The sequence below is a fragment of the Centroberyx gerrardi genome, chromosome 21, assembly GCF_048128805.1.
Source record: "Centroberyx gerrardi isolate f3 chromosome 21, fCenGer3.hap1.cur.20231027, whole genome shotgun sequence".
Taxonomy (NCBI): Eukaryota; Metazoa; Chordata; class Actinopteri; order Beryciformes; family Berycidae; genus Centroberyx; species Centroberyx gerrardi.
In genome coordinates, this window is record NC_136017.1 from 9,577,807 (window position 1) to 9,602,912 (window position 25,106).

The following is a 25,106-nucleotide window of genomic DNA, read 5'->3' on the forward strand; positions in this document are numbered from 1 at the left end:
ATGGTGTGTGTGCGTGTGACAGACAAAGAGAGAGACAAAGAGAGGACATGAATGTGTGTGTGTGTGTGTGTGTGACAGAGAAAAAGATGTGTTTGAAGGAGTGTGTGAGCAGAAGAGAAACAAAGAGAGAGAGGATTTGCTTGTGTGGGTGAGAGAAAATATAAGAGAGAGAAAGAAAGGGAGAAACTGTGTGTGTGTGTGTGTGTGTGTGTGTGTGCGTGTGCGTGTGTGTGTGCGTGCGTGTGTGTGTACGCGCGGACTCCTGCTGTCCATGTCCAAAGCAGCTCCAGGCTTAATTAGGACCACAGAGAGAAACAGAGCTTTTACCATGCTCTCCTGGGGTACCTTACACACACGCACACACACACACACACACACACACACACACACACACACTCACGCAAAAGGTCTGTATTTTCTTTCTTTAGTCTAACCATTTCAATCTATTTTCACTCTCTTCTCTCTCTCTCTACCTGTCCACACAGCTGTCTCCCTTTTACACTAAAAGTTGACTTTAACTCTAAAACTTTACTTCAGAGTTTGAGAAGGACTCGCTCTAAAACCCCCAAACTGCTGATAATTTGGCTCTTGATGGATCTAGTCAGGTCTGTTTGAGTCTAGTTAGGTCTCGCTGGGTCTAATTAAATCTTGTTGGATCTAGTTGATTCTTGTCAGGTCTACTTGGGACCAGTAAGGTCCAGTCAGATCCAGTTGGGTTCAGTCAGGTCTAGTCAGTTCTACTCAGGGATAGTTAGGTGTTGTTGGATCTAATCAGGTCTAGTTAGGTGTAGTCAGGTCTATTCTGATCCAGTTGGTCCAAGTCAGGGCTAGTTAGGTCTAGTTGCATCTAGTCAGGGTCTAGTGAGGTTAAGTCAAGCTTAGTTGGGTCTCGTCAGTTATATCCAGTTGGGTTCAGGCAGGTCTAGTCGGATTTAGTCAGGACCAGTTGGATCCGTTTTCATCCAGTCTGTTCTGGTCAGGTCTAGTCGGTTCTAGTCACATTTAGTTAGGTCTTGTTGGGATCTAGTCAGGTCTAGCCAGGTCTATTTAGGGCTCCAGTCAGGTCTATTGCGGCCCAGTTGGTCCAAGTCAGGGCTAGTTAGGTCTAGTTGCATCTAGTCGGATCTAGTCAGGACCAGTTGGATCCATTTGCATGCAGTCTGGTCTGGTCAGATCTAGTCACCTCTACTCAAGTCTAGTTAGGTCCAGTTAAGTCCAATCAGATCCAGTTGAGTTCAGTCAGGTCTAGCTGGATCTAGTTAGGTCTAGTCAGGACCAAGTGGATCCAGCTGCATCCAGTTGAGTCCGGTCATGCCTAGTCGGCTCTAGCTGTGTCGTGTCAGTATGATTCGGTTCAAGTTGGATCTCATTGGGTATGGCAGGGTCTAGTCGGGTCTAGTAAATTCTAGTTGGATCCAGCCTGTTTTTTTCAGGTCTAGTTAAGTCCAAACCATCCAGTTAGGTCCTTTCAGGTCCAATCAGGTACAGGATTTCGACCCTGTGACTCTAAAACTTTGTCTTCACCAAATAATGGAAATGATTTTAGGCAGGGCGGCCCGCCTTGACTACTCTATTTCACACACACACACACAGACGGCTACCTGAGACTCCTGCGGGATCTGCTGGGCGTCGATGTGGTCGGCCAGGTACGCGGTGAGGTGGCGGTCGGTGTTGGCCAGCGACTCCTGGATCAGCCTCAGCGCCTTGTCGTTCTCCTGGGCCCACTGGACGCTCTTCTCCAGCTCCTTCTGCCTGTGCACCGCCTGGGGGAAAACGGGGTCAGCGGCATCATTATCCCCACCTCATCCAAACATACGCAGGGTATAAATACAGGCAATCCGGCAGCTCGCAGGAATGCACGTCAATGGATTATTCCGTTTTTGAACTCATGCATATAAACGCCGTAAACTATTTACAATAACCTGGAGATGCCCACTTTTTTTTGCTGATATGATAAAACGGCATTTCACTCACAATGCAGCTGAACTCTCTACGACACACACACACTCACGTTCACACACACAGTATATGGCTCCGGACTCCCGTAATACATATATATTAAAAAAAAACCTTGAAAACAATATCTTCTCCCCAATATCTGTCTGCGAGGATTGATGCGGTTTCATCTTCCCTTTGGACCGTATTTAACACGGCAGAAATATGCGATTTCACTCGGAGGACAAATTCAAAACTCGCCGACTCTCAATATCTCTGAAACCAAACGAATTTATTCAAGGCTGTTTATAGTTTTGGGATACGTGTGAGATTATGCGCATAATGAATCAGCTCTGCTTTTCATTTAAGTGCCCCCTTTACAATTAATAACTGTTCATTTTCTAGGTTGCGTAGGTCAAACTGATTTTCATGCATAAATGGAGAAATTTCTACTGAAATCTCTCCTCTGAAAATCACACACACACACACACATAAGCACAAGATACATAATGAAGCATACATAAACACACATATACACATAAGAGACAAACACAGGCACACACACAGGATAGAGAGAGCCTACTGGAGCATACACACACACACACACACACACACACACACACACACACTCTCCCACTGTGTACCCTCTTGTAGGACGGACTCCGGGATTTCTCTCTCATGTCGTCTCAGTGCGACCACATCAATGCCGCCGCCGTCACTAACAACAACAATAGCCAATAATCTTCGGGCGCCTGTTGTCACTGAAGCGACAGGCGCCTAGCAACCATCGAAGTGTTCTCTCCTCTCTCCCTCTCTCATTTCCTCCTTCTCTTGTCTCTCTCTCTCTCTTTCACTTGGGGATCACCAACAAGATTAACCGGGACGAACCGAGCGAGTGTCGGAAACAGACCTGATAAATGACATCATAAACCTGTGCGTCTGTGTGTGTGTGAGGGACAGAGAGCGAGACAGAGAGAGAGAGGGAGAGAGACAAAGTTTGTATGTGTGTGTGTGTGTGGTTACAGGTGAGCATGCTAATCCCATAGGATAATGGCTCTATGTATAGCCCTGAGCCAGTCTAACCCTCGTGTCACACTCACATTCACACACACACACGCGCACGCACACACACTCTCACAACGCTCTTAACGGCACCAATGGATGCACTTTTTGTGCTTTCTCGCTCTCATTTTTTACAGTTTAATTTATGAAATGAGAACTTGAGTGAGATTAAATATTTAGACAAACATTGATAACAACCTTCCCAGTGGCAATGTACCCCATTTCCCTGGCAATTGTCGGCTCATGAATACATATTCTCATTAAACACCCAGTTTTCCCTTATTACTTATTTCACACACACACACAGACACAGATTACTTATTTCACACACACACACACACACACTTGTGGTGATGGTGAGTGAGAGAGATAGAGGATCACTATTTGCTTAACTGCCTCGTGTTGGAAACGCCTTCGGCAAAGCGAACGCAGCGTTTCCCCGCACCAGCCTTCTTCTTACTGGTTTTCAGCTGTTACAAAGCGCTGAAATTAAAATGGCAAACACGCTTCTTTGATCTGAGGAAGTGCAGACGGAGCTGTAAAACAACATTTTTGCATGTGCGGGCTGGATTTATCTCCACATGACTTTTAAAGTGGGACATTGATTTAATAAGATTATGTACTTATTCAACTGTCTTGGCATTTATTTAGAGGCTTGCACTGCTTATTACTTGGCTCCATGTAATGTTGGTGAAGCATGAACTTAAAGCGATTCGACTCTTGCACTCATAAAATTCTTCTCCGGATAAGAAAAAAAGTAGAGTTATAAGGAAACAGATAATAAAAAGATTTTGCTGACTTTTAACTTTTGATATAAATATGTCGCCTGCATTGTAAAGTCAATTGAACAAATAAGAAATTATGTAACTCTGACAGGTGTGACAGGATGGCAGTTTAGTTAAAGAGGCTCTCTAGTAGTCAGGGTTGCTGCTTCGATTCTTATTACCGATGTATTATGCCAACACCTTTCATTAAATATCAGATATCAGCCAATCAGTGTTGTTCACCCCCGATATGATGGAGGTTCCTCCCTGAAGTCCATGAAACCTGCAATGAAATTTGATTTTCTTTGCACATAACATTTATTCAATTGTTCAGTTATGTTTTTGTACATTCATTTTTCATTTAAATGCAATGACGGTTCCCACACCATTGAATATGTGCGGTGGATCACTCTGGTTTAAAGAGCTGCTAATTCTAAAGGAATTTCATTAGTCTGGGTTTCAATGGAGAGTTTTAGTTTCTCATGGTCTAAATGCTGAGACTTTTCTACACTGGCATGAACAAAAATTGGGAAAAACACATAATTTTATTTTATCGTAAACATGACTAGTGGTACAAAATACTGGCCATCAGCAGCTTCAGTACAAAAATATCAGTAATGGTTTTGGCCTTCAGAAACCCGTATCGGTCAAACCCTGACTGATAATGCTGAAACCGACCTGCTCTGAGGATGAATATTGAAAACTAGCTAACACTGACATGAGCAGGCAGCTATTTACAGTACTGCGACAAAGCAACAGGCTCATTGTGGTTCTGTTCTCATTCTCATTGCGGTTCTGTCCCAGTAAAAATAATCTCATGCATACATAAACATATGCGTAAACATTTCCAATTGTTTTGGGAAGAGCTGCTCTTGTGAGAATACAGCATGAGATGGATCAAAATGTCAGGAAGGAATGTTAAAATCAACATTTTTACAAAAAGTTCAGCGATAAACGAGTGGCCGCAATCGCAGCATGAGATCTGATCTATCATTCTGTTAATTATGTGTTACTTAAGCTTCATAAATAATAGGTCGGTGAGTAAATTGAGTGAAAACAGTCTCAGTCGGTGTCCGCAGCGCTCGTCAGGGAGAGTGACATTGCTACCAAATATCAGCAGAAATGACCCTGATGGGTCGATTGGAGGAGCGACAGGGCTTCAATCAAAACCAGCCCTCCTCATTACTGGCTGTGAGGTGTTGGCCACATCAAAGCAGCTTCCCAGACTCTTTGGTCAAAAAGCCCCTGTGTGTTCAAATCAAATCATTAACACCCAGCCGGCCAAAGTCAGCGGCTCAAAGTGCTCTGAAGACGTTCTGAGCAGTCAATTTACTTCAAGGTCAACATTTGTCGGCCAAAAAAGTTAAATTAAGATAACACAAAGTATCGAGGAAAAAAACAATTTACATTCAGTCTCACGGCTCAGCGGCTGTGCATTTTTTTAAATTTCTACAAGACTTGAACAAGTTTCATGGGACTGAGGGTCACAAAACTTCAGTCAGCAAGTAAATGCCTGTGTAAACGTTTAGTCTCAAGAATTCAGATCATTTATTTTTGATGAATGTGTTTTCAAACGATTGAGGTCTCAGGGTAAGAACATGCGGTTTTCAAATAAATATACTTGAGTTAATAAGGTATTTCCTAAATAAAGTTGAAGAAAAGTTGAAGGAGTGAAATTCTCAGTTGCAGAACAGCACAGCACTGAACCCTGACTGACAGACAGCAGCAGCAGCACCAGTCTCTGATTGAAATGGTGCAGACCTGCTGAGTAAAGCATTGTGGAGGGCAGGTCAGCTGTGAACCTGGCTGACTGGGCAGATTTAAAGAAAAAATCCAATCTTGGACACTCTTACACTGTTATGTATATTATCAATCTGCGATATCCAATGCATTACAGGAGCTATTTTGTGATGAAGTGTGTTTCCTTTAAATAGTTGTTCAGGGAGACCAGGCCTAGTTGCGATGCGTTTGTTGAAAGTACTGAAACTTCCTGCAGAAATGTAGATTTTTTTGAACGTATTATCTGTAAAACTAGCCACAAAACGAAACTAGAGTTTTGACAGTGTCCTCTTCAAACGGCCCTGTAGCAGCCAATAATGTAATAAAAGTCGATAATGTAATAACTTACCAATAATGTAATAACATTTCTGAACCAATAATGTAATAACTTTTTGCGCATAATGTAATAAGTTATTAGATTATTGACTGGTTGTTACATTATTAGCTGGGTTAAAAAGAAAATCATTAAAAATGTAATAATTGTAGCCGATAATGTAATAATATACTTATATCACTATGTTTAAGTTTTATTTATTATCATATCATATAAGTGTCAGACTTCCATAACACTTACCCTTACTGTTGCTTCTTTCAAATAGCTGCTCAAAAACCTGACCAATCCTGACCCCTGAATCTTAGTCCTAACTCACACACACACACACACACACCTACTCTCTCTCTCTCTAGGAATTAAGACTATTTATTTGTTTGTGGTACTTGATGGTTAGACTTATCTCCGGCCCTGCCTTCTACTCCTTAGCCATTTGAATACCAAATGAAGTGGGAGCACAAATGTTTGCAAACACAGACAATTACTCTTATGTTGTATAATATGAAATCTATACCTCTTTGAAGATGCTGTGTTCTCAAATAAAAAAGACCACCACTTCTTTCCATGAAAAATATAATCTTTAATCAAGTGTATTTAAATAACTTCTTCAACCAAACTGGCACTATTATCCCTTGTGCTCAACTTTCAACCTCTTAATGCAAAATTGTAAACTGTAAAATATAGTATATAACATGACCTACAAAGATAACTTTGGTAACACATCTTTCAGTTTTATAATGATAATAAAGGACGGTTTACGGTCCCTTTTTTAAAGAGCTAAACATTCTCTTGATACTGTACTGTACATTTGACAAAATGGAGGTAAGGTGCTGGAGGTAAAGTTCAATCTCAAATGAAAAGTAACTTCCACTCATTTACAAATATAAAAAAGAACTCGAGAGAATCAAAATGAAATTATCTGCTGACCGAAAAAAACAAAAACAAAACACCAACAAACAAATGGTCATTAATTCTTCCAGTAGATGTCCTTAACTTTGTACTGTCCGAAGGTTATGTGTGCTATTGTCCTTACTAAATAACTCTTTTATATGTGTGCTGAGACCACTGCTGCGTCCAGCAGCCTTGTATAGCTTCATAACACTAATGGAACAGTCGTTCTCTTTGTCTAGTTCCAAACTCTCTGCAAGTGCCTCTCTTATGTACAGGTTGGGATGATATGGTCTAGATAGTTCATGGAATAAGAGTGAGACTCTATTGAATGTCTCTAGCACTGACATATCTAGATTGAGAGATAACTAATAATCATTTTTGATCAGATTTCTGATGGTAGGTATTGAGCTCCAGGCTCATTGTCAGGATCCACTACTATGTCAACCAAAGGGTTAGCCATAGACTGAACTTCAGGGTGAGCCAGAGGCCCAGGTTCAGGGTGAGCCAGAGGGCAGTAATGTCGGCCGAGGGCGCAGACGCCCCCGCGGGTCTCTGAATGATCTCACAAATTTGTATATCCTCTTGCACTAAATATATAAGAAATGTTAATCTATGTGCATGGATCTCAACTAAATAAACTGTATTTACTAAATTAAATAAAATCACTAATTATGTTTCAACATGTGTGATAAGGAAGACAGAAGTTTGCAGACAAAGGAAGAAAGCCTGATGTCAGAGTCACATGACTGGATAACTTGTCAATCAACGGCCATCTAGTGGTCAATTACGGGGACTGCCAAAGAAAATACACGTCTTCAAGAATGAATTATATATAATATGCTTCGGTTTTAGACTCTTTGTCGAGCTTGTCATGACTATATTCAAATAGCCAGGGATGTAAATAGGGCAAGGATTCTGATTTGGTAATACATTTTCATGTAACCTTTCAGGAGTCAGGTTTGGTATATATACATAGAGAGAGAGAGAGAGAGTGCTGAATAGCTATAATAGTGTGGTTGAAACAGTTTGCTTGAAAAAGTGATTTAAATACGTTTAATTAAAGATGACATTTTTCATGAAAAGAAATGGTGGTCTTTGTATTCGAGGACAAAGCATCTTCAAAGAGGTATAGATTTCATATTATACAACATAAGAGTAATTGTCTGTGTTTGCAAACGTGTGCTCGCACTTCATTTGGTATTCAAATGGTTAAGGAGTAGAAGGCAGGGCTGGAGATAAGTCTAACCATCAAGTACCACAAACAAATAAATAGTCATAATTCCTAGTGTGTGTGTGTGTGTGTGTGTGTGTGTGTGTGTGGGGTCAGGTTTTTGAGCAGCTATTTGAAAGAGGCAACAGTAAGGGTAAGTGTCATGGAAGTGTGACACTTTATAGCCAATAAATAAAACTTAAATAAAGTGATATAAGTACATTATTACATTATCGGCTCCAGTTATTACATTTTCATGATTTTTTTTTTTAACCCAGCTAATAATGTAATAACCAGCCAATAATGTAATAACTTATTACATTACGCGCAAAAAGTTACTACGTTATTGGTTCAGAAAATGTATTACATTATTGGCCAGTTATTACATTATCGACTTTTACTACATTAAGAACGGAAAAATTATTACGTTGTTGGCAGTTATTACAACGGTAGTTATTACATTATTGGCTGCTACAGGCCCTGATCAAGTAAGTAAACTAAAAAAATAAAAAAATAAAAAAATCGCACAATACGGACGCTTTAGGGGCAAAAAACTTGAAAAACGATGAGAAAACATTAAAGGAAGAGGCAGACGCGATATTCCGGTGCGTGTGTTTTTGCTTCTCCGTCTGTCTTTCCAGAGATACTCACAAACATTCGCGTCCCGTCTTTCAGCTCCACCAGCTCTTCCCCTTTATAGATGATAAACAAACAGGGCTCAGAGCCGCCCGGCTTCACCTCACACGCGCGCATGCTGACATACACACCGGAACAAAGGACACGAGACGTACCAGCCTCTCTAATGCGCTCCAACACACACACACGCACGCGCACGCACACAATACACACAAAGAAAGTCCCTCTCAAAAAATACAAGTGCTCTGAAATAAAATAATGTGACACGTGCGCACACACACACACACACACACACACACGCTTACGCACACTGTCTCTGATGGCTAGACAAACAAAGGCGGGCTTATCAGTCTGCAAGGAGAACATTAATCTGGTTCTATTGTGAGGGGGGATCAACCCAGCGGGCAATGAGTGTGTGTGAGTGTGCCAGTGTGTCTGTACAAGCGTGTGTGTGTGTGTGTGTGTGTGTGTGTGCGTGTGTGTGTGGGGGCATGTGTGTCTAATCTGTCGCACAGTCATTGAGGATCCCCACAAGTGGGTGAGAATGTATTGCTGCTGTTGATGATGGCGGTGATGATTGGGAGTAAGGGGCGATGAGGAGGAGGTGGAGAGGAAGAGAGGGAAGATGAAGAAGATGAGGAAAAGGAAGCCGAGGAGCAGGAAAGGGAGGAAGGGGAATGTTAGAGGGAGGAGGAGAAAAGGAAAGATGAGTAGAAAGAGGAGGAGGAAGAAGGAAGGGGAGGAGAAGGAAGATGATGAGGAAGAGGGGAAGAAGAAAGATGAGGAAGAAGAGGAGGAAGATGAAAAGGGGGGGAGGAAGATGAGAATGATGAAGAGAGGTAGGAGGAGAAGGAGGAGGAAGAGTAGAAGTAGGTGGAAGAGGAGGAGGAGGAAGAAGGGTAAAAGGAGGAAGATGAGAGGGACAAGAAAGAGAGAGAAGACAAGGCTGCGGAAGAGAAGAGGGAAGATGAAGAAGAGGGGGAGGAAGAAGGAGCAGAAGGAAGATGAGGAGGAGGATATGGACGAGTAGGAGGAAAAGGAGGAAGATTAGAGGGAGGCGGAAGAGGAGGAGAGGGATGAGGAGGAAAAGCAGGAAGAGTAGAGAAGGGAGGAAGAAGAAAGATGATGAGGAGGAGGAAGAGGAAGATGAAAAGGGGGGAGGAAGATGAGAATGATGAAGAGAGGTAGGAGGAGAAGGAGGAGGAAGAGTAGAAGTAGGTGGAAGAGGAGGAGGAGGAAGAAGGGTAAAAGGAGGAAGATGAGAGGGACAAGAAAGAGAGGGAAGACAAGGCTGCGGAAGAGAAGAGGGAAGATGAAGAAGAGGGGGAGGAAGAAGGAGCAGAAGGAAGATGAGGAGGAGGATATGGACGAGTAGGAGGAAAAGGAGGAAGATTAGAGGGAGGTGGAAGAGGAGGAGAGGGATGAGGAGGAAAAGTAGGAAGAGTAGAGAAGGGAGGAAGAAGAGGAGGAGGAGGAGGAATAGGGGTAAAAGGAGGAAGGGGAAGATGAGGAATGAGGAGGAAAATGAAGAGGAGGGAGAGGAAGAGGAGGAGGAAGATGAAAAGGAAGATGAAGACTGAAAGGAGGAAGAGTAGAGGGAGGAGGAAGAGTAGGGAAATGCATTCAATTTAAGAATCCATACATGTTATTCCTAAGGTTTAAGACAGCTTAATTCATATTTATGAGCATGAACATTTATCTCCAAAAGAAACCAGAGAACTCAAACCAGCCATGCATTTATAGAGTTTCTCCACAGACAGTCAATTGGAAAACACAGTAAAAGTGAGTGGAAGATTAAACAGTAGTTCTGTTCTAGGGGTGAAGGCACATATTTTGGCTCAGAAATGATCGCACAGGATGAAGCTTATTCGGATATAAAAGCTAATTTTCTGCCGGCCCGCAGAGTCAGTCTCCCATTCATTTTCTATTGGAGCACCTCTTGATGATGACACAGGTTCAACCCTCCGTTTTCTAAGCTTTCTCGCTTGTACATGAGCACAAATGAAGAAGTTCGCTCAAAAAAACAGAGATATCATCCATGTGAGAAAGGTGATATCTGCTTTTACAAAATGGGTGATGGCACAAGATTACCACAAATTAAAGTACTAGCTCTTTTATACTGATACTGAATGATGAACCAAGCTGTAATGATTTTCCTCTAAAAATGGATGGTTAGTATTTTGGAATAGAGCTTTCACATCCTGATTGGACTGCCCTTGGCCATAGGAATAACATGTATGAATTCCGGCACTAACTGGTATATTCCCCTTTAAAATCTTTGAAAAGGATTTTAATGAGAACCTTTTTTTCCAGTTTTTAGCTTTAACTGTTGCTGCGGAGTAATAATTATGTTCTCAGAGGTAATCCAATTGTTCACTGCAATCCACTTGTGGAAAATGAATAAAAAGCTGCAGCCTGGATTGAAATCACACTAAATCGAGACGAAAATTGCACTGCAGCAAGCTATATGATAGAAAGGAGTTGTTACCCCAGGAATGACTATTAAATCAAAAAAAGTATTAGCTCCCCGCAGATTGCAACCCCTGGTGTGTGTGTGTGTGTGTGTGTGTGTGTGTGTGTGTGTGTGTGTGTCTTACTCTAGCCATGAGTTCGTCCCATCGTGCGTTAAAAGCGTCTAGTTTTTGCTGTATCAGTTCATCCAGAACCCCTCCGTCCATCAGCGTCTGGGCCAGCTCCCGAATCTGGTTCCTGTTGTCCTCTGGGTGGCGCAAGAGAGCCTCCAGACTCTAAACGCACAAATAGCATCATCAGTTAAATAACTTTGTAGAAACACACTTCCATAGACTTGCTTTTGTGTTTTGTTCTTTATGAAACCGCATAAGCCTCGTCTTCATTGTTTTATTCTCGTTTCATTGTACTGGCAGGCTCTTGGTGTTCAGTACCTCGGACCATGGAGGCTGACTACATATTTATCTAATCTTACCTCGTCCAAAATTTTCTTGAGTTAAAAAATTAGGCTTGGTAGCATCTATTAACTGGAGCTAACCGCTGAAAACATGCCAGTCATACAACTTGTTGATTATGTGGTGTCAGTGATAATGTGATGCTGCCCTTGTGCATTTATTATAGAAAAATGGCTTTGGTTCAAGGTGACTAATGATGAGGTAGGAGAAGCGTATTGGAAATTATGCTCTGGGTAAGAGCATTAGATAAATGACATGTAAAAGCTAAAAGAGGTCAATTAGCCCTTGTTCCTCCAACGTCGGTGCTTTGCAGCTTTTCACATCTACTGAAATTCCCCAAACGTGCCCAACTGATGCCAACAGGCCATTTTGCACTGTAAAACACGGCAGAGAGTGGGCAGTCATTTGCATTTCCGCTGTTCTGTAACATATAAATGCAACAACGCCGCCTGGTTACGAGGCTTTAAGCTTTTTGCATTGTTAATTTGACCAAACCCCTGGATGTAACACCTAGGGGGATCTGCACTAGCACTGTAAGGCAAATTAACAGGGTGAGGCTAACAAGCAAGCCTTTTTGCTTTACCTTCCCCATTGGATTTGGGGTTAACGCCAGTGTGCCCCCCCTTGTCTAATTGCAAGAATAAGGTACAGTGCAAAATACATGAGATTTTTTTTTTCCTCCATGGCCGTTCACACTGTCTGTACTTTGCAGGATGGAAACTAATCTATTCAAGAGCAATGTGACATCACCCTCTTCCCGTTGAGTGATACCCACTCTCCTCCGCTCCCTCTAATTTCTCTCCTCCACTCTCCAGCTCTCCATCTCTCTCCTTAACCCTTCATTTATGTGCTTTCCTAGCACTTCTCTCATGCATGATCATTCTATGGTCAGAAGGATATTATCAGGTCAGGTCTGACTCTTGCACTCTTCACTGCTGGTTGCTGGTAATTTTACTTGATATGAGAAGTTGAGCTTATTCAACTGCTGCACTCATTGAAAGTCAGTCTGGGTAAAAGTGCAGACTATATGGCTAAAATGTAAAAAATTCAAAAGTTATAATGATTTTTGTAGCCTTGGGACCAAGCCGAACATTTGATACTTGTGTTGACTTGAAAATCAATCAGTTATTCCTCACTTTTTAGAGGTACAGAATTTCTGAGGGATGCCAACTTTATGTGTGTGCACCTCTTCCCTTAATTTCTCCTCCTCCTCCTCCTCCTCCTCCTCCTCCTCTTCCTCATACTCACATCCAGCGCCTCCTGCAGCTCCTCTGCTCCTCCTTGGAGATTTTCTGTCTCGTCCAGTTTCTGCTCCAGCTGATCCAGGAAGGCATTTTCCTGCTCCAGGTAGGACAGCAGCTCACACCAACACGCCCACACCTCCTGGAAAACACACACACACACACACACACACACACACACACGATCAGAATGAGACAGAAAAAGAGACAGAGACAGAGCGAGAGAGAGACAGAAAGGTTTTGTGGATGGATTGATGAAAAAACAGATAATGCACCCTAACAATTTTTTACATTTTGTGTGTTAGAGGGAAGAAAGAGTGAGAGCGACAGAAATAGATAAACAGAGAGAGAGAGAGAGAGAGAGAGAGAGAGAGAGAGAGAGCGAGAGAGGATGTATGGATGGATGACAGCTGATATTAAATGTCTGTTGACAGAAGTGTCGCTCTCTTTCCAAATAAGGGTGAAGCGAGACTACCAAGGCGCTGGGGTGATTATTTCTCAAGAAAATGAGGCAGAGGGGAGAGGCAGGGAAGAGAGAAGAGGGAGAGGGAGACTAACACAAAGGGGAGGACTGGGAGAGAAGAAGGAGGGAGGAAAGGGGGAGGAAGAGAGGGAGAGGAGAGGTAGGAAAAGGGTGAGAAAGATGGTGAGAGAGATGAAAGAGAGAGGCTGCCCACCAAGCATTTGACGGACGACGATGTGCAGGAGGTGCCAAAGTTCAACGTCAACCCAAACAAGCACAACATTTTCACAATATGATATTGTGGTAAGGTAAAAAATTCACATTAAAACAGCTTTAGACTGTTTTGAAAAGATGAATTGATATTTAGGTCCCGATTTCACAAAACAATTCAAGTAGTAGTTACTGAAGTCATCTCAACTTTCATTTTGGTGCTATATTTACATGAGTTTTCGACATTGGTGCAGGCCGTCGTGTTCAACATCAAAAAGTTTGATGATTATTTTTCCATCCGTGAATTAGGAACGTTTCCATCAGCTGGGTGGAAGTGATTGATTTGGCTTTCTAAATGTAGAATGAAGCTACATCAGAAAACACATCCACCAAAAAATCTAGAGTCTTTGATTAGTTTGGAGCAAATTTGACGCTCTCCAAAGAGACAAGACAAAAACACAGAAGTGATGTTGGCAGTATTCTAATGTACAAACTATTAGCCATAAGACCATGGGAGTGGCAGTGTGTATAATATCAACAAGTGCTGGACAGATAGTTTACAGACAACTTTTCAGTGTCCAAAGCCACTTTTCCAGAGACTGAACAAAGCTCACATCGTTATTTATTCAATATGCGTTTCCATCATTATTTATCGCAGAATTTCTTAATCAACCAACATCTTGTACATGAAAACTTTCCTGCAATATTATTGAAATTTTATTAGATTCGACTTTTTTCCATTCAGCTTAGACTCCTATGGGTCCAAGGCAGCATTCATAATGTAAGCGAAGAGCCTGAAACGATTTGAGTAAACACTGTTTGGCTAACCCCGCTTCACCTCAGCTCATCCATAATATATACAGCCTCTCAGCCACACACACACACACACATATGCACAGACACACAAATGCATAGTCATACACACAAACACACACTCACGCCCACACACGGGCATGCACATACACACACACGCCTTCCAGGGCTGTTATTGATGAATGTGAGCCCTATAACCTTGGCCCTGACACAAGATGTAAGGGTACAATTACCCTGGGCACTCCTGACACACACACACACACACACACACACACACACACGCTCCCTCCCCCATTTCTCCATGTCCCCCTAACATTTTCAACTGTATTTTATCCTCAGCTAAGCAGCCCAAGGTTATCCAAATAACATTTATAATTCTTTTATTTCCAAACGCTGACAAAGAGTCTTAAAATGACGCCTCCAGCGGTTCCCCCTCATCACAGTGAATACAGACAAGAGGGCTGGGTTCAACTCACAGCTCCATTTGTTGTTGTTTAGTTCGGTTTGTATCGTGTACTTTCTTTTCACATTTATTATGGGCAGCAGGCTAACCAGAGAGTTTCAAAAAAAGGGGCTGGGTTGGTATAGAGAGAGAGAGAGAGAGAGAGAGAGAGAGAGAGAAAGGACGAGGGAGAGAAAGATGAGATGTCGTACCTCCAGAGTTTTGCACTTCCCGTCCAGGCGGCTGCAGAGGCGCTGGTAGTTGGCCGTCAGCACATCCAGCTCCGAGCGCAAGGCATCGTGGGCCGTCGGCGGGGCCTTGGCGATGAAGCTGTTGACACTGTCGGTCAGGAGTTTGACCTTCAGCTCCTTAGAATGGACCTCTTCCTGGGCCCTCTGTGTGAGTAAGAGAGGGGGAGAGAGAGAGAGAGAGATCCATAATTGATAATTGATATTTTTTTCATGGACAGCTGGCTGTTAGAGACTGTCCCAACTCTGCCTTTGACCTCTCTGCTGAAATTTGGACATCTATGTGTGTGTGAGGAGGCAAGTTCCTACTTACACAGTGTAAAAACCTTACAGCTTTTGATTTAAGCAATGACTTCGGGTGTGTTCACAGTACTCTGCTTTTTTTCAAACTGCCCCTTTTTTACTTTAAAGTCAATGGGGAGCGATGGGAAAAAAATGCTGCACCAGCTGGCTTTTTAGGGAGAACAGAGCGCTTTCTACTGTTCAGAAAAGGCTTTAGAGGAGCACACATGATGTCGACCAAATTGTTTGTGAGCTGACCAATCACAAGAAAGTGGAGGCGGGGTTTGCTGCTATGTAAGGCAGCTCATAGGTTCCTCTGCCTCCATCGCCAAAGCCAGCACAGGCAGCCTCGTCTTTGCCATGGTTGAGAAAAACAAAAGTCTCCAGTCAAAAACAGCACAGAAATGAACCATGCCTGTTCCATACTGCTGAAACCTCCGAGTCGCAAGTTTAGATACGCAAGCTAAAAAGAGCTGCGGACTTCCAACATGGCCGCCAGAAAGCCCACCTGAAAGCCCTCTATTATCAGCACAGAAGTGCAGCTGAGGCAGCGCTTTCTCAACAACAAATAAAGTGGAATAGTGTGAACAAGACCTTTGGTTTAGCTGCTTTACAGTATGTCTGCAACGATGAGCCTTGTCATATCAATAAAGCTGTTTAAAGTCAACTGAACAGTGACGGAAGAGAGGAACAGATGGCAAGAGATAAAGAGCAAGAGAGGGAGGAAGGAGAGCAAGAGAGAGGGAACGAAAGAGAGAGAGCTTAACGGATGGAGGGATGGATGCACCAACAAATGGATCAATATATCTTCTGTTGACAAAGCCAGTGAGTGTGAAGCGCGCGCGCGAGCGAGACGGAGGCAACGAGCAAGCGAACGAATCAATGAATGAAGGAGTGTAGCTAATACTTTTCCAGCCGAGAGAAGGAGCGAGAGAAGAGGGGGATTAAGAGAACAAACGAATGAACGAATTCACGAATGGAGTTTCCTTTAAGCTCGGCGCGCGACGGGGGGAGATGGAGGAGAGAAGGTGAGAGGTGGAGAGAGGGAGAGAAGAAAAATACGAAATGTGTGGAGGCAAAGAGTCGAGGAGAAGAAAAGGAGGTGAAAGGAGGAGAGAGCGATTAGCGAGAGAGAGAGAGAGAGAGAGAGAGAGAGAGAGCAAGAGAGAGAGAGTGAAATCAATTTTTAATTTTCAACTTGACTTTCAAGTAAGTCTTTTTTGGTGGGGGATGAATGGAAGAGTACTTGCCAAGGCTTTTTGGTATATCACAAAGCAAATAGTACAACACATTTACATTAAAAATATATCACATTACAAAGTCATAGAAGCAAAAAAAAAAAAAAAAAAAAGGTATTTGCACTGAATAGAAAAATCGATGCGGCGCACTACAAAATGAAGGAATCGAGGGAGTGAGAGCGAGGAAGACGACATTGTTTCAGCAGGAGTACGAAAAAGAGATTAAAAGAGAGACGCAAAGCCGCGAGAGAGGTTACGGGAAGGAGAGAGAGAAAGAGAAAGAGAGAGAGAGAGAGAGAGAGAGAGAGAGAGAGAGATAGAGAGAGAGGGAGAGGATAAGAGTATAAAGACAGGAAGAAAGAGAGATCTGGATTGGATAAGTGTTTTGTTGGATAGTCACATAAAGATAAATAACAGAGGACACTGTTGATGGGTCATCGTACACACACACACACACACACACACACACACACACACACGTACAGATTCTCCCTCTCTCGCTCTATCTGTCTCTTTCTGTCTCTCACTTTGCTTCTGCCTCTCTCTCTCGCTTTCTCGCTATCTCGTTCTCCCACACATGCACACACCTTCAGATCCTCCACAGCCTTGTATCTGACACACACACACACACACACAAACACACACACACACACACACACACACACCTTGAGTTCCTCCACGGCCTTGCGCAGCTCTTCGGGGGTTTTGTATGTGAAGTCTCTCTCCAGGTAGTCTTCCTCAGCCTGGTTGATCCACTCCTGCATCTCCTGCATCTCCTTCCTCAGAGCCATGGTCTTATCCAGGCCGCCTTTCAGAGCTGACTTCTTAGCATAGGCCTACACACACACACACACACACACACACACACACACACACACACAGAGCATTATACACACACATAAAAGTAGGCAAACACACACTTAGGATCAAGGTTTTCTTTACGCCTGGATAAGGAGACACATACTCACGCACACACGCGCACACACACCTGTTTGCAGACGTTCTCCCATTGGCCGTTGAGGTCATCCAGTTCTTTCTGGATGTGGACAGCAAACGGTGGCTCCGCCTCTTTCTTGAGGAACTGGCCCACCTCGTTGATGCCGTTGAGACTGGGTTGGATGGTGTGGATGTCATTCACCAGGGCCTGGCCAATCAAAACGCAGGACAGACATCATATGATCAGCCCAGGTAAGATAGTGACTGTGTGTATTTCATATTCTACAGCTCTTCTTTTTGTCCACTTGGGCGGTTTTTGGGTGGCCTTTTTCAGAATTTATGGAGCAAATTCATCGAAAGTATTGTTGAAAAAGGCGTTTATCTGACAATATACATTTTCTATTCCCTGTCTTTTTCTCTGAGGGATATTTCATGGACTCTCAGGTATTTTATGAATTCTGAGGGTTATTTTATTAAGTCTTAGGGGCATTTTTGTCCCAAGCCTATATAAGCCTCAGTCCCAAGCCTAATAACCTTTTATATTGCTGTGATGAATGTAATTCCTAGCTAAGAAAAACTCAAACTGAGCTATTTATTTCAACTTGTCAATGTTTAGCCTGCTGCTGTTTTTGTTCACATGGACAGCCAGGAGTGTTGGTCCGGCCATGGTCGAATACAGATTTTTATTTTTTCATATTCAGTTCTCCTGCCTCCCTGAAGGACCGTGCCCCACTGGTTGTGAAACTCTGGTTTAGTCAGAGATCTGGCCGGGTTGCCAGGTTTGAGGCGTTTCAGGCCTTTCTCACCGTGCATTGCTCTAGTTGTTTCTCCAGCGCCTCGGAGTCGCCCAGCGCCGGCCATTCCTCGTTTAGGAAGACGTCCACATCTGCCATCCACTTCTTCAGCGTCTTCACATCGTTCTGACGGAGAGGGAGAGACAGACAGCAATGAGTAGTGAAATAAAAGTTAAAATCCTGGCTAAGAAGTGAATAACTTGACAAACCCTTCGGTCCCTCTCACCTCAAACTGCATCAGTTTGGCCATGAGCTCCTGGATTTTCTGGGTGTTCTCCGTCAGCGTGGCCCCGATTCGTCTCCAACGCGCCATGATGGAATCCATCTCTATACGGTACCTACAGTAACACATACAGTATTTATATTTATAGTAGTATTTATATATTCACACATAATATCAGTAGTCATACCACATCTCATAATATTCAAACTTTTATATAGTAATCTATCATAAAAAATCATAAAAAACAAAAGTCAAACTGTTGAGTTATTATTGAAAGATTATTTAATCTTACTGGGTGAATTGCTTTAAAAAGGGACTGGCTGAACATCAACTGAACATCCCAGTTAAGTTGGTATTTTGTTGCATTGCACCACTGGACTTGGCTAAACCGACTGCATGAATGCACATACTAATAGAAAGATTTTTTGTATAATGTAGAGTGATACAATATGTACAGTCCACTGTTGTATGCACTGCTCTCCTCTCTTGCACTGTATGGGAAATCCTGTCCCTGTGCAATGTGTGTCAGTACCCACTGGGTTCATTTGTTAGTTGTCATTGTTTCTCTACCAATGTCACCAAGACAGTTTCCTGTAAATCTACTAAAGTGATTCTGATGCTGATTTAACCCTAAATGAGAGCCATTGAGGGCAATTACCACATCAGATTTGTCAATAGGTGCAGCTGCTTGTGCATAGTTTTGCTAGAATTTAGATTTGGTGAAACTACATGCCATATATTTTTGTATGCATTCTTCAAATGAGATGAGAAAACGAAGCACAAAACGCAGCTAGGGTTAGACAGATTTATCAGGTTGCCAATATATCGGGCCATTTATTAAAAATCAGATCTCAGTCAGTCATCCACCTCCAACATGAAGATGCTGTTTGTTTGATTACACGTTTATTGTATAATTGAACAGTATTACACTGGATGTCTGTGGGAAGCCCTTAACCTGAATTAATTCAGGTAAGTATGCATGAATATGTCATTATTATGTTATTATCCTGGGCTTGACATGTACTCCACTCTTTTTCATGTCCCACCTCTGGCTGATGTCTGCCGGTGCTTTCTGGAAGACGGCCTCCACGGCCGAGGTCACGTAGTCCACCTCCCCCTGGTGGTCAGCCAGAGCCACCTGGAGGGACTGGAGAGAGCGAGAGAGAGAGAGGAGAGAGAGAGAGAGAGAGAGAGAGAGAGGGAGAGAGAGAGAGAGAGAGAGAGAGAGAGAGATTTGGCTTTATTTGAGCATTTGTGAGGATCATTGAAAATACTAAAAAATCAGCCATTGGTAACACTTCACCTTATGTGTTGCTCACAAAATACGCAAAATAACTAATAACAATTTCCCTAATAAAATTGAATCATACACTTTTAATATGCGTACAGTATGCGTGTCACAATGCACATCAAGTACAGTGTTGCCAGGCAATCCAGCAGGTTGTCTGGAAATCAATCATCATATTAGCATTTCTTTGACACATCTATCAACAAGCCCTCCCTCTCTAGACAGTGAAAGCCTCAGCAGGAGAAAACAAGGCTCACATCTTCATACGACTTATCGGAAAACCGTCTATCATGTGTTCCCCCACACCCGATGTAAATGCCATGAAGTCAAAATGCTCTGGGCACTTTTTCTTTTTTTTTCAAAATCGTTTTCACAGCATGTCTGTTTTATTATACAGTATAGAGTGGAGAGAGCCGGGGAGGTGAGCAAGAGCGGGAATGACAGGCAAGAGAGGTTATGAGCAGCCAAGGTGCCTGGTTGCCGCTGTTAACATTTCCGTAATGAAAGCCTTTTTCATAGTGTTCGATTTTGCTTACCCTACCATGCAGAATGAATTAAGAATGGACAGGTAGGGAAATTCCTGTCGAACTTCAGATAGTTTGCAGTGGGAACATCTTGGGAAAGAAGTTCCTTGTTCACTCCAAGGTGGCTCACAGGCTTTAGTGCAGCTTAATTGAAGCCCCCCCCCCAAGTTTTTTGAAGTGTGTTATGGCTCTTTTCTTTATTAATTTGTCTTTAAGTAATCTACGATCAGAGACCAAGGAATTGTAGCATCTGGCACAGCTTATGGCCTGTATTTGACACAAATAATAAAGTCCCATTTTCTCAATAGAGACGAGTGACTTAGCTAATTAGAGCAGAGATCCAACAGAAACGTCAAGTGAAGAGCTAATATATCACCATGCTAAATACAGGAATAATTACTGCTTTGTCATTTGTTTTTTTTTGGCTTGAGAATGAGGGTTTTTTGCCTTTGTAGCTCCAAACCAAAGAGAACAGATAATGGACCAGAAAGTGAGTTTTGAAAGCCAGTAATCTCTGCGCCTGGTCAAGTAATCGTTGAGTCACTGGTACTGATCAACAACCCTATAAACCCCTGCAGGTATAATATGGTCATTTTGTGCTATAGGACAGTGAGAATCTTACTTATTGCCCCACAGGGAGGTCAGAGGTCAGAGGTCAGCTACAGCAAACCTGAAGCTGGCAGGGATTCAGTGTCTCGCTCAAGAACACTTCAGCAAGACAGGTGCTTGCCGATAAGGGTGGGGTGTGTGTGTGTGTGTGTGTGTGTGTGGGGGGGGGTTGAACCCACGCTCTCTGGTTGATGGACAGTCTCCCTACTCACTACAGCACGCTGCTGCAAAATCACGAATCAATCGTAGGTGTAATAACGTTTAAATCAGGGGTATTGATCGAACGCCTCAATCAGCTTTTTAATAACTTGGAATCCGCAGTAGGTTTGGATGATACTTCACTCATCCATGAAGTCAAAGTTATTAAAGAAAATGTAGCTTATAGATTTTTAATTATCATCTCTCTTCAAGCTGCAGACTGCCTCAGCCAATCAGGGATGTATGTTTTTTTAATATCCACTAGAGTTTGGTTTTTCAAACTATGGGTCAAGACCCAAAACTAAGCTGCGGATTCCCACCTGACAAGAGTACTGATGTGTTTTACAAGGCAGATACAGTGAGAACTGACATTCTCATTTGGGTCAAGAGAAAGTTTTCGACCACACACACACACATATGCACGAACACATACATGCACACATGCGTGTACACAAACATGTACACACATGGAAGTCCTCTCTCTCTCTCTCTCTCTCTCTCTCTCTCCCTCTTTCACTCTGAGCTATGGGAAGAAAAACAGTGGTGCTGAAAATTAATGATAGGCAAGCTTATCAGTATGCAGAATAAATTTCTAATTATTATCTACAATCAACTTTAATTAATCTCAGGCTACAAGGCTTGATCCCCCTGCTATGCTAGAAGACCATTATCAAGTTTAAAGAGGGCTGAGCACACGCATGCACGCGCACACACACACACACACACACACACACACACGCACTAACACTTGAATTGTCTCACATTGTCTCTCGTTCTCTCTCCTCTCTCTCTTTTTCACACACACACACACACACACACACACACACACACACCTCCCTCCCTGGTGTGACCTTGAGTTAAGTTGAAGATAAAAATCAACACTTCAAAAACAACAACAACAAAGTAATAACAAACAAAAGACCTTGTATTCCTTTGGTTAAAAAGTCTGATTAACGCTGATACAATGAACAATGAAAAGACTGTGTGTGTGTGTGTTTGTGTGTGTGCGTGTGTTCACGCTTGTGTGCGCACTGGAATACGTGGGTGTTTTTGCCTATGTGTGTTTGTGTGTGTGTGTGTGTGTGTGTGTGTGTGTGTGTGTGTATCTCTAGGTAGATATTGTGATAAACAGAGACACTGATTTGCTCCGCTGGGATTTTCCTCACCCGCCTCTCATAATTGCAGAGTTGTAGGAAAACACGCACGCATACGCACGCGCGTGCACACACACACACACACACACACACACACACACACACACACACACACACACACACACACACACACACACACACACACACTCCAACAGCAGCCCAGCACTAGCCTGCTTTCTGCATGCTAAGCAGATGCAAGTCTGGCTTCACAAAACAAAACCACTGATTTTCACGGAAAAGAGAAATTCTCTCTTCTGCTCTGTTTTAGATTTCTGAAGGAATCATTTATATTGTTAATGCTGCTGATTAAATCAAGATTATAGTTAGTATAGTTATAGTATAGCAGCAAGTGAAAGGTATGAATGTAAGTTGTGTTTTTGTAGGTTATACTTTTGCTTCCTTTTGCTACCTTGTGTACCTTGCTATTTGAATATAATATATGTAACATCTTTCTTCACCAAGAAAGCCTTATGCAGCTTTCACAACCCATCACAACTCAAAATACACTTGCTCTATATTTATAATGCTTACAAACAGTACGAAAAAGACTTTTTCAGCCTCAAAATGCAGATAAAACTCATGTTAGCCGTCACATACTTTCTGCTCTTCTATCAAAAGCTCAGTCAGTTAATTCAGGAGTGAATCCACTGAATCACAGTGTAAACAAAGCCAGTGGTGGGGCAATGTTTAACCAGGGGGCGCTATACTGCAGCTACGGATCAGGGCTTGATAAAAGCATGTGTCAGTTTCAACACATCTGTGAGTGGAGATAGGGACAACACGTGTTAAAGAGTCAGTTAAATTCAATTCATTTCAACTCAACTTTATTGTTCAAAATTTCGGATAAGATAAGATTAAGATTAGGATAAGAACAAATATGATGTGCCACCTGACAAAACATGCTTTGCTGTGAACACTTGCTACATTGGTAGTATTCACCCCAAGCAATTGAAAATGACATCGCCTTTTTAAAAGCATACTCCTGCTGCTTTTATGAATGTTTATACAGTTATCGTCTGTTTATGATGGTGATAGTGGGCAGTCCTGGCGTAGATGCATGCAATTTACTCGCTGGGTTGTGGGTACGAATCGGACTCATGATTTATGGGGCATGTCATTCGTTCTCTCTCTCCTGCCACCATCCTCCGTCTAAAAACATCTTTTAAAAGAGTGCTGCTTTGGCAGTTTGGCTTTGCCAGTGGCAATATAATTTTACTACTCCTAGTAAAAACTGATTACAGTCTTATACAGCTTCACAGTATGATAGAGCCTGTCCCATTCTGCCGTTTTATGGGAACGTGTAAATAGATCTTAGCAGCGGTATGGCCATGGGTGTACACAGTAATACAGAGCAAATCCACCTATCAGCTCAATCACCGTTGACTCCTAGCGGACAGCGGGATCACGGTCTACCCACCTATCAGCCTAATTACCATTGATGGCGGATAGTGAGGTGCCATTATACCCACCTCCTAAATATATACTAGATGATCTCAGCACTTCTTAGCTCTGCATGCCTTCCCAGTAAGGCAAGATAAGCACGATGCAAACATTTAGTCTGCATGGAGGCAAAAAAACGTTCATTTTCTTATGTATATGGTGTCAATGTTTCAGGTTGCAGACATTTATATGGAGACAAAACCTACAACCAAGGTGTGATGATCATATGAGTACATACTTTCAGCTGAACCTTGCACTACCTTACACAGCCTTGTTTACAGCAGATCTTGCACTCTTTGCACTCTCTTACTTTTCAACATCAGCAATGTACACATGCAATTGCTTGTAATTTATGTTTAATTTATGCATCTGATTCTGTTCAATGGTATAACTTCCGAATGGAGCACTTGACCTAGCTCAATAAGCTTCCCTCTACAGCTGCAACAATATTGTACACTGCACTGCTCAAATGCACACAGCTCCTGTATAAACACTGAGTGCTGAATGAAGATATGTGGAGTGATAGTCTACTGTCCATAGGATGTATTACACTGCCCCTTTACACTCTATGTGAAGTGTTGTTGTCCTTGTACCTTTGTACCAGTAACAGAAAGACCAATTCCTGTACATTTGTTGTTTTTGGCAATTTAAGTAAATGGCTCTCAACTATTCTTACTTGTCAATGTCCTCAACCTCCATCACTTCCAGAGTTAAGATAATGAAAGAGAAATTCGTCACTCATCAGAAAACTTGAGTATGTGTGCGTGTGTGTGTGTGTGTGTGTGTGTGTGTGTGCGTGTACCTGGATGTCCTTCAGTCTTTGTTCCATAATAGGATACTCTGTTACAGCCGTGGATGGGATGGCCAGCTTGGCCTCGCACTGTTGTAACCATGCCAACAGCGTTGATATGGTTTCCTTATAGCGAGCCGGAGGTAAGCTCTCCAGGACTAGAGGGAGAGAGAGAGAGAGAGAGAGAGAGAGACAGAGGGAGAGAGAGAGAGAGAGAGAGACAAGACTCAGCGATCACACCCTTGAAACTGAGTGAGGGAGACATCAAAAATCTTGGGTGCCCAGGGAGCTGAGCTTGTGTCAGCACTGTGAACTGCATGAGACAGAGGCAGAATTACAGAATGACACTTTTTTATTTGAATGTCCAATATGTGGACAAATGCCACCCTGAATCTGAAAAATATATTCCAGATTTTTCTCTTCTCCCCTTCTCTCTTCCAGTAGTGCTTGGTGAAGAGCAAAAGACTGTGTGTTGCTGGAAAGTTTGTCTCAGCATGCTACAAACTCAGAAGTAATCGTTAATTTATTTACTTCTGATTTAAACATTTTATTGCCTGTATAGGTAATAGCAACAAAATGTAACGCAATGTCTTCTACCTACATTCTCTAGTTTGATTTCTTCACTTCGTACCACTTTGGATCTTGTATTCACTGCATTTTATTTTTTTACTTCTATATCTC

The 25,106-nt window shown here is 42.5% G+C and overlaps 1 protein-coding gene across 3 annotated transcripts in view; it reads right to left on the bottom strand.

Moving 5' to 3' along the window:
• dmd (dystrophin) overlaps positions 1 to 25,106 on the bottom strand; it is a 179,249-nt gene that overhangs the window by 81,905 nt on the left and 72,238 nt on the right. For all 3 annotated transcript variants that reach the window (XM_078291034.1, XM_078291033.1, XM_078291035.1), the window contains 10 exons: positions 24,438 to 24,583; positions 19,469 to 19,569; positions 18,426 to 18,537; positions 18,212 to 18,325; positions 17,458 to 17,613; positions 17,135 to 17,305; positions 14,914 to 15,096; positions 12,781 to 12,915; positions 11,206 to 11,355; positions 1,602 to 1,763 (listed from right to left, as the gene is read on the bottom strand). In XM_078291034.1, coding sequence (XP_078147160.1) covers positions 1,602 to 1,763; positions 11,206 to 11,355; positions 12,781 to 12,915; positions 14,914 to 15,096; positions 17,135 to 17,305; positions 17,458 to 17,613; positions 18,212 to 18,325; positions 18,426 to 18,537; positions 19,469 to 19,569; positions 24,438 to 24,583 — 1,430 coding nt within the window. The remainder of the gene's footprint in view (positions 1 to 1,601; positions 1,764 to 11,205; positions 11,356 to 12,780; positions 12,916 to 14,913; positions 15,097 to 17,134; positions 17,306 to 17,457; positions 17,614 to 18,211; positions 18,326 to 18,425; positions 18,538 to 19,468; positions 19,570 to 24,437; positions 24,584 to 25,106) is intronic.